The 10,598-nt window shown below is 28.3% G+C and overlaps 1 protein-coding gene across 2 annotated transcripts; it reads left to right on the top strand.

Moving 5' to 3' along the window:
• The first annotated feature begins 878 nt into the window (after nt 1–878).
• Nucleotides 879–10,278, top strand: LOC127128897 (protein BONZAI 3). 2 transcript variants are annotated; one of them, XM_051058259.1, is made up of 17 exons: nt 879–1,079; nt 3,646–3,693; nt 4,178–4,326; nt 4,424–4,472; nt 5,937–6,026; nt 7,427–7,483; nt 7,572–7,751; nt 7,847–7,981; nt 8,116–8,177; nt 8,300–8,396; nt 8,484–8,598; nt 8,686–8,762; nt 9,000–9,140; nt 9,238–9,405; nt 9,489–9,602; nt 9,681–9,777; nt 9,976–10,278. In XM_051058259.1, exons 1-17 carry the CDS (start codon nt 939–941, stop codon nt 10,080–10,082), a joined length of 1,827 nt encoding a protein of 608 aa, XP_050914216.1. In that variant the 5' UTR covers nt 879–938; the 3' UTR covers nt 10,083–10,278. The 2 variants fall into 2 exon arrangements, with proteins under 2 accessions (XP_050914216.1, XP_050914217.1); XM_051058260.1 differs by lacking the exon at nt 5,937–6,026.
• Nucleotides 10,279–10,598: the final 320 nt, after the last annotated feature.

The raw sequence follows: 10,598 nt of genomic DNA on the forward strand, positions 1-10,598 counted from the left end.
TAGAATTATGTAATTACTTTTTAACTTGTTTGTCATATATATATATATATATATATATATATATATATATATATATATATATATATATATATATATATATATATATATATATATATATATATATTTGCAAAATCATTTCAAAAATATATATGTAATTATTTTACAAATAATAACCTTTTCATTTAATTATGATATATCATATTATTATGAATTATGTTCTTAAAAATGTAATAGGATTATATTTTGTCATCAGCGCATCAATAAATAAGATAAAATTCTGAGATTAAAATTTATATATTAATGTATAAATTTTTTTATAAATATATTTAATCAAATTATTATACATTATTATACCGTAAGTATATATTATTATTGTTATTCTAATTTATACCTTTATAGGCCACGAAAAAGAACTCTCAAAATATATTTAAATATAGAAGAAAATGAATTAAAATTGGGCATTAAAATTAAAATTGACCAAAACAGATGCATAAAACGTGTCAAACTTTAACCATGAATTATTATTCAATTTCGTGGTTTGTTTTTCTTAATTACATGGAAATTACACATAGGAATTAATTACTAGTATAATATGAGACTTTTTTATTTTATTTTTATACATAGAGCTTTCTTGTGCCACAAGTCATATAGTTTTCCACGTGAAAAGTGTATTAATGATGAATATATAGATATAGATATAATAATAATGGTGAACAAATACTGATTTAACAAGCACCAAAGCGTTTTTCGTGGAAAATAAAACAAATTTATATTATTATTATTATTATTATTATTATTATTATTATTAATAATAATAATAAGATTAAGATGAAATAGAGCAATATATAAACCGAAAAAAGAAACAAAAGGCTTGTATTATCGATCTTTGAGTGAGAGTTTTGTATCTGAGATTGAAAAGAAGGAAATTAGGGTTTAAAATGGGAGGTTGTTTCTCAGACGTAAAAGGAGCGAAAGAAGCAGTTGGTGGTGTGAATCAGAAAGCAACGAACAACAACAATGACGCTGTTGATTTCTTCTATACATCTCAAGGTTTTCAGCCATTGTTCACCAGAGTCGAGGTTCGTTCAATTTCCCCAATCTCAGTTTACAATCTGTGTCTGGAATTTTGTATTCACTTTCAATTCATCATCTCAAATTTCAATTTGCACTGATTTAATCGAATGATTTTACGTTTTCCGTTGTTAGAACTAGTAGATGATTCTGTGAATGTGAAGTTTTTTGATGAATGCTTGATGATCCTGATTTTGTGTGTGACAGTTAGTAGAGACTGATCATTTTTAAAGAAATATATGATTTTTAAATAAAAAGAGTGCAATTTACGTATATTTCATAGTTTCTTCTTCTATTTAATTTTTGATCTAACAATAAAGCTTACTATTTTTGATCAATTTTAATAAATTATTATTATTATTAACTTCATTTTTTAGTGTAAGACTTTACCTTTAAAACTCTAATATATCTATTATAGAAATCTATATTAGGCACATTCTGCAAACATTTATAGCAATATTTTAAAAATAAAATTATCAATTATATGGCTAATAGACAAAAAAAATTATAGACCAGATCATACTGATTAAATTATAAATTTATTAATATTTTAGTAATTTAAACTTAATAGTGTATATTATTAAAATAAAAATATGATGTCATAGTTATGATGTCATAGTTAAATTTTCTATGATGTCATCTTGTATATCAAACTAGAGTTTTTTCATATTACAAATGTTAAAAGAAAAAGAAGAGAAAACAAATTATAATTACAAAAATTAAGTATATGCAGGCTGCGAGAAAGTTAAAATAGAGTTTAATTTTACTTTTTTAACCAAAAAAATAATAATTTTAATGTTTTAATTATTTGTTAGTATATTTATATATAAGTTATATTATATTTTTATGGGTAATGCTAACTTGTGCCCCAAGGGCACAAGTTAAGAGATAAATATAGAAACAATATCTTGGAAATTATGTATTGAATTTATTAAAAAATTATAATTAACAATTTTATTTATTTTTTCAATACAAATTTTCTATTTGTGAGTTTCTTAACATGTGCCTTTGGGGCATAAGTTAGTATTACCCTATTTTTATTTGAAATATGTTTATGTGTGAATTTTAAGTAAAATAAATTCAGATTTTTAAAATTTTAAATTTAAATAAAAAATTAGTTTACGAAGAGTCCGATCTTAAATTTTATTATAAAACTTATAAATAAAATATAATACGATCCAATGTATTCTGACTCACAGGGAGGTATGTATAGTGTACTAGTATATGCTAAAAGAATAATTGTCCATAGAATATTACCTTTTCAAAAAAAAAAGATTAATAACTTATTATCTAAGAGATTCTTAATAATGTACTTTTTTTTTATTGAAGAGTTTTTGAAAAGAGTGTGTTAAAATATGTTAGTATTTTTTTTAACAATGTTTAAATTGTATATTTAAATGTCAATTTTACAATAATGAGTAAATTTTACGATTCCATTGAGAATTAAGGAAATTTACATTATTATCGCATCTAAAATTAGAAAGTTGTGAGACATAAAATTGTAACAAGAAGTATCCAAAAAAATTCAAACAACAACAACAAAAAATCAATATAATCACCAATATTGTTTTTAATTCTATTGAAATTATTGTTTTAAAAATTGGACTAGAAATCAAATAAATATTATGATTTAAAATTCAATTGGTTCAACCGTTTCGATCGAACCGTTCATTAACTAAGCTAATATGTCATACATAATCAAATGTTAACATAATTCTACATTTCATTTCAACATTCATTTAAGAATAATTTGACTAAATTAAAGAATTACAACAAATTAAATTAAATTAATTCAAAACAAAATTAAAATAATAGAATATAATAACTAAAATAAAGTTCTAACAATTAAAAATATCTAAATTAAATAAGATAAAATAACAAAAGTAAATAATATAATATATTTCATTAAAAAAATGAATTTGAATTGAACTACGACAAATAAATCTTCATTGACAACAACAAATAATATTGACTTGAACGACCATCAATATTAAATTGAATATCGTGACTATCTTTAAAAGAGACGGTGGTGAGATGATGATGGAGTGTGGTTGAAAGAAAAACTATAATGGAATGATAAAACCTAGAAGTTTGTATGATGATATGAAAATACAATTTTTTTTATGATTAAGAATATATGTTAAATTTTGATATTGACATATTAAAATTTATAAAAATATTTAAAAAATGGTCAATTTGATGATTTTTTTTGAATCGGACGGTTTTATAAAATCGGCTCAGATTCTTTGGTTCGAATGATTTTGAATGGTTCAATCCAATTTTTTCGATTTTACTCCGATTTTGATCCACTACAATTTTAAAGATTGATCCAACCAGATTCATCTCTGGTTTCCAACCTAATTGAACCGTCCGGTTCGATTCGATTTTTAAAATATTGATTGAAATAAAAGTTTCTGAATACTTAATAATAAATAAAATTTCATACCGATAACTAACAATTTCATTTGTTTGATTTCCTTTTTATTTTATTTTTATATATTTCAAATATACTGTATTTGTTTTTGTTGTAACCTGAGCTAAGAAAATAACTTGGTCTTCTAATCTTTTCTGCAGTTATCTTTTTCAGCATCTGACTTACTTGATATGGACATTACATCAAAGGTATTTTAATTTTCATATAGATAACAATGCATGTGTTGCAATGTAATTTTGTAAATGCTTCTGTAAGCTCTCTTAGATTCTTAATCTCCTGGGTTACACACCCATTTATCAAGATAGCCGCATCATATAATCCATAAAATTCTAATTGACAGACTCACGAGTCTTCTTAAAATCCGCGCAACCTCATTCAGTATTGGTCACTTCATCTACTTACTACCGACCTTTGATAAAAGTTGATTAGTTAGGAGAAATAATCTTATTTATAAATTATAACCATTATCAACCTACTAGTCAAGACATTTGCCACCAATTTATACAGAGATAAAAAAAAAATCTTATTTGAAACTCTCCATGGCGGAAGCTAGACCTGACTTATAATTGTTGCGAATTGGCTGTCAACTTTTTTTTTACAGATGTTTCGTACATATTTATCTACCTAAAACCAATACTAATTTCTATGTTTTTTTGTTTTGTTTTATTTTAGAGTGATCCTATGCTTGTTGTATATGCAAAGAAAGGAGGTGGCAAATTGGAAGAATTAGGACGAACTGAAGTTATAACGAATTGTTTGAATCCAGAATGGATAGAAAAAATTAATATGGCATTTCATTTCGAGATTGTGCAACCACTTGTGTAAGCTATTCTTCATGTGTAACTTTATATATATAACAAACTTCTTTCTGACTTGATTTATATATAATTTCTTCTTCTTCATTTTGCTTTCTTTCAGATTTCAGGTGTATGACATTGACACAACATATCATGGCGTTTCCACTAAGGTTTGTATCTCTGGTAAATAATCAATTGTATACTATATAATATTTATACTTATTTTTATATTATAGTAGTTTGACTCTTAAACAAGTCCATTAAATTTAAACAAATTAACTATTAACTATGATATGTTAGAAACATTTTTTACATAGTATCAGAGCTCTAAAGTTTAAAGGTTTTGATTATGCATAAATCGTAGTTATCGTCAATCCTATTTTCTTTTTCTTTTTTTTATACCTTCATAGTAGTTTGTTGTTCATCGCCATCCTGCTTTGCAACCCTTTACACCTTCCCTATGTTTAATTTATACATTTATACTTTCATACTATGCAATTCGTTATACCTTTATTCTTCAATCCAAACATAGTCATAGTAATGGATATTTCCCTCTAGGATTAGAGAGAATGAAGTATAGATAAGCTAAAAAAATATAAAAAGAGGAAGATGAAGGACATCCTAATGCAATTATTTGCAAAATAAAGATAAGAAGTTTGACACCAAAGTCAAATGATAATTGAAATTTGATGAACATAAAGATTAAATAATAAAAGCATCTGGTGAATATGAGAGAACTTTTAGGAATTGGATAGAAAAAGGAGGAGAAAAACTCTCCTTAAACTATAATAATCTATTTGTTACTTTCATTTGTCATAAAAATCATACTTTGTTTTATATTTAGGGACCGAGAAAAAACTTTTTAAGAAACAAAAATAGAGTTTAACCACTATTTTGGTGAGATTATGATAACTACATTTTGTATTTTTATTAATTTGTAATGAAGCTTTTTTTTCTCTCATTGTGATTATACATCCAACAACAATTAAGTTTTATCTCGTATTGATTTTTAATCGCCCAATATTTTGTCCTGTAGAACATCGCAGTCTTTACTATTGTCCGATAAAAACTTTCCTTCAGCTTGAGAAGTACTTTTGTGTCACATAAGACCCCTGACTTCCTCATTTATTTCGACCATCCAATTTGAATTCGATGGTTTACGTCCCTTTATTTCTCAATATTTCATATTGCGGACTAAGATGTTTAAATTACATGACTTGAGGGATGATATGGTCTTCAACTTTCACCACTAGGTTTAAAATGCTTCTCTCTTTGTTGAACTTACATTCCATATACTCCATTTTACTTCTACTTAGCCGAAAGTCATGTGTTTATAAGGCTCGTCTCCAACCTCTAATTTAAATCCTCCTTCTCTAAGTAGTACTATAACATTTTACGAAAATGTGTCTTATTCCACTCATCCTCAGGGTGTCTCAAGTGGATAACATGAATGACTCTGACTCTGAACTCGAGTTATGTATCCTTGATCATAGCTTCCCTAAAATACTTGTTTATGTTCTTCTCTTCCTCTTGTTTTTGAACTCGGTCGTCACCTATTTTGAATCTTATTCTTAATTCAACTTCTGAATAATCTATTTATGTTCTCGGTTCCTTCATTGTCTTCTGTTTTGTAGGAGTCATCAAAATCAGAATCAATTCTAGTAGATCAAGAAAAAACTACACTTGACCAGACCCACAAACAAATTCTATTGTCTAAATCAAAGGTAAGAACTGAAAATGATTCTTATATTATTGATTCTCACTCGTGATGATGATCTAAACGATTTATCTGTTACCTTGTCAAAGAATAAAAAAATTTGTTCCTCTAAATATAGATGTCGTACTTTTTAGTTTGTCTCTCAATATTTTTCTCACATTTTTCTAACTAGGTTGGATTTTGTTTCAGCAATTAGTGTGATGAATCAGTTCATACATAATTCAATAGTTAGTATAGTGAGTCAGTTTATGTATGATGCAAGGGGAAGACATTTATAAGTTGTACATTGAGTTCTAGAATATCTCAATGTCACTTTGGGGCGAGGGCTCATGTTTAAAAGATCAAGTTTGAAGGCATGTATGTTGATTGTGCAAGTTTAGCAAGTGATCAAAGATCTCCTTCTAATTATTATACATTCTCAGGTGGAAACCTTGTTTTTTTTGGAAGAGGAAGAAGTAAAGTGTAGTGCTTCGATCAACTGCTAAAGCAATATTTTAAAATATAACAAAGAATTTATGAATTATTAGGGATGAAACAAGTTATAGAAGATTTGAAAATACAATTTAAAAGTCCGATGAAGCTATTTTGTAACAATAAATTGATCATATTGTTAGAATCAAAGAATCAAATCACCGACACCACCGTGATCATACTGTTGTCTAAGCTACCACGACTTACCAGAAAAAATCTCTGCCAAGTTGTTTTCAAGTGTCCACACCTCTGTGTCATCCTTTCAGCATGTCTAGAAATTCTCTGCTACGCCATCCGTCTGGTGTGTTCAGAATTTCCTCTGCCATCATTCACTCCCTGCCAGTCGACATCTCCATCTTACTCAAGGCATGTTGTGTACATTCACTATGTGTCATCCAATGCTTCTCTCCCCATCCAGCTGTGATTCAATCAGTTGTGCCTTCCCGGGTGAGACTCATTTTCGAAACCACCATACCAACCTTTCGAATTCTCTCCAAAAGGAAGATAAAATTTATCCAAAATAAAACTTTTTAACATTTTAATAATAAAGTAAGTTTATATTTAAATAAATAAAAGTGAAAATGATGTTGATATATATATATATATATATATATATATATATATATATATATGGAAACACCAACTGTTGTAATGTATAAATATATATATATATACATATATGGAAACACCAACTGTTGTAATGTATAAAGTTGACTTGATGTAGCAGCAAACTTTTAACTACAAAAAGAAAACTTCAACTTCCAAAAAAGAAGAATAGCATTTGGATAGAAAATCTAATTTTTAAATATTTTTTCACAAGGATACATCTTTTTCTACATAAACCATGTAATAGTTCTCCCTTTAATAACTTCACCTACATGATATTTTTGTTTGCAATAGTCCATACTTCAGAAACACAATGGTTTTTTCTTGCAGACACTAAAACTGAAAGATCAAGATTTCATTGGAGAAGCGAGTTGCAATTTATCAGAGGTCAGCTTCAATTGATAATAACCATGTTGATTTGGCAGTACAATCTTAATATATATTATCCAATATTTCATATTCTTTCATGAAACAGATAGTGACCAAACAAAACCGCAGCTTGACCTTAAAGCTTCAAAGCAAAAGAGAGAATACTGTTCAAAGAAATCTTGGATCAGTTACCATTCATGCTGAGGAGACTGTTGCTTCAAGGAATGTTGTTAAGATTAGCTTCCGTTGTTCTCGCTTGGACAACAAAGATGTTTTTTCTAAAAGTGTACAAATTCAATACCCTGCTACATATTTATTTATGATTTAGTTTAATTCATGTACAAGTTTTTAAAACTTTTCATGTTGTTTTTTCTTGTGTAGGATCCTTTTCTAAGGGTATCAAGAATGGTTGAAACCGGAGGTTCTATTCCTATTTGCAAGACGGAAGTTATAGATAACAATTTAAATCCAAAATGGAATCCGGTTTCTCTTAATTTCCAGCAATTTGGAAGTAAAGTAAGCTTGCCATCTTTGGACACAACAGATCTCATGTTAAATCATACATATCTCAATTAAATCGATTTTTAATTACTGTCTCGTGTAAGGAAATGTTAACCAAGTTTTGAAAATTTTCAACAACTTCTATGCAGGAGACTCCATTAGTTATCGAGTGTTTTGACTTCAATAGGAGTGGAAACCATGCATTTATCGGGTAAAGCCGAGTTAACTATAGTTGCTTTTAATTTTGTTGTTCCTAAGCTTCTTAAGGCTTTTAAATTTCTAGTTTATATTTCATAGATGTAAAAAAGTGACTTCAAAGTTTGTTGCCATCAGTAAAATGCAGAAGTCAATTGCAGACCTTGAAAAGCTATATAATGAGAGGAAAGGTGCGAATTTTGTTGTGCCATCGAAACGCCGTGGACAAGATAAGGTGATCATTGATCCGTGCAATCAAATTAGAATTTGGTTTTGATTTGCTTAAAAACTCAAATTTGATAGAATTATTTCTTCATTATAGATTTTAAAGAGTCAACTCTTTGTGGATCAATATATTGAAAAAGAACAATTCAGTTTTATTGATTACATATCTAGTGGATTTGACCTCAACTTCATGGTTGCAATAGACTTCACTGGTAGGTCTCATTTGTTTTATTGCCTAAGGTGATTAGTAGTACTAATTTCATGTTTATAGTTTATTAAGTGCTTCGATATTTGTTCAGCTTCCAATGGAAATCCTCAACAGCCAGATTCTTTGCATTACATCAATGCATCCGGTCGGTTAAACGCATACCAAAAGGTAAGATTAATACATTTCCATGAAATCCTCAACATTCAGATTCTTTGCTACGTTATCTAAGTCGTATCGTATCTTGCATTTTTTTTAAAAATATATTATGTATCAATGTGTTGGTTAATGAACATGAAAATTTGTATCCATGCCGAATCGTACCAGTGCCTGTAATAGGTATCCGGGCTTCATGTCATGTTAATATACTATCAATGTCTTTTCTTATGAACATGAAAAATTGTGTAGGCTATAATGGAGGTCGGAGAAGTTATTCAGTTCTATGATTCTGATAAGATGTTTCCTGCTTGGGGATTTGGAGGAACTGTACAAAGTGGTGCATTATCTCATTGTTTTAATCTGAATGGAGGAGCTCCAGGTTGCTCTGAGGTGAGAAATTCTCACTGTTTTCATTTTTTGATTCTTTCTCTTTTATTCACTAGATAAGGTAGAAGAAAATTATACAGTTAGTCCATCATGTGTTTAGGTGGAAGGAGTTGAAGGCATAATGGATGCTTATGCTAGTGCTTTACACACAGTCAGACTGTCAGGACCGACTTTATTCGGCCCGGTTATCAACATGGCTGCACAGATGGCTACAGAGTCTCTTTCGTCGTATAACAGCACTAAATACTATGTATTGCTTATCATAACGGTGAGAAATATACTCGCTTTGTTTCTAATTATAAGATCGTTTTACAACGCTGATAAAAAAAAATTCATGGTGTCCTTTTATAGGACGGAATTGTTACTGATCTTCAAGAATCAATAAATGCGGTGGTTAACGCATCTGATCTTCCCCTATCGATACTTATAGTTGGCGTTGGAGGCGCTGATTTCTCCGGCATGGAGGTCTAATTACTTACTAACTTTATCTAGACTTAAAGTTAGACCAGATACATGAACTTATAGGTTAATTAATTATCACAGGTATTGGATGCTGATAGTGGACCTCGATTAAGAAGTTCTACTGGTCGTGTAGCGGCGCGAGATATAGTGCAGTTTGTCCCAATGAGAGAAGTTCAAAGTGAGTACTAGTTACTTCTCTAGTTAACTTGTCTAATATAGTTTTTCAATTCTTATGTAACACTGACACCTCTAAAGAATCGCGAGTTCGTGGTCCGTATCTGTGTCATGCACCAACATCAACACTTGTGATTACATTACGTATTTGTGTTCGTGCTTCATAGTTAAATTCTTACGATTATTTTTATGTTTTTGACAGGAGGACAAATATCTGTTGTGCAAGCTCTTTTGGAAGAATTGCCTGATCAGTTTTTAAGTTTCATGAGGAGTAGAGATATCAAACCAATCCCTTCCAATTTCTCTTAAACATTCAAAATTCCTTAGATTTTACAATTAGAGATCACCAAGATTTTTTCTATCTATAGATAGTTGATCCATAAAATTCCTTAGATTTTAAGTGGCAATTTTTGTGTTGGATGAAGATGAAACTTTGAGTCTGCACAATATAATTGCATTTATTTTTAAAAATATTTATAGATAGGAGGATATGAATCTCTTTAGAAAGTAGTTATTGTGTTAATTTTATTTTATGTTAGTTAGAAATTAGTTTACATTTAGTTATAATTTGTTTCAAGATAATGTACCATTCATTGTTGAAAATAAGAATATGATTTGCTTCAATAATATTTCATATGCTTTACATTTTTTATATGATTTTTAGAGAACTTAACTTCTTGTATGTAAATTTTATTATGTTAGAAAGAAAAAAATTGAGTTTTTAAAATGATAAAAAAAATCATGAAATATTTTGTCTAAAGGTAAGTTTTAAATATTTTCAAATGGCATTTAAAAACAAATAATTTGAAATTTATCTTGTTTACT

This window comes from Lathyrus oleraceus, chromosome 3 (genome assembly GCF_024323335.1).
Source record: "Lathyrus oleraceus cultivar Zhongwan6 chromosome 3, CAAS_Psat_ZW6_1.0, whole genome shotgun sequence".
Classification (NCBI taxonomy): domain Eukaryota; kingdom Viridiplantae; phylum Streptophyta; class Magnoliopsida; order Fabales; family Fabaceae; genus Lathyrus; species Lathyrus oleraceus.

Bases quoted from the DNA above. Each gene is read 5' to 3' on its own strand.
- LOC127128897 (XM_051058259.1), top strand. From the start codon at position 939: ATGGGAGGTTGTTTCTCAGACGTAAAAGGAGCGAAAGAAGCAGTTGGT. The intron at 4,327-4,423 runs GTAAGCTATTCT...GCTTTCTTTCAG, and splicing joins GAGATTGTGCAACCACTTGT to ATTTCAGGTGTATGACATTG. The intron at 8,178-8,299 runs GTAAAGCCGAGT...TGTTGCCATCAG, and splicing joins GGAAACCATGCATTTATCGG to TAAAATGCAGAAGTCAATTG.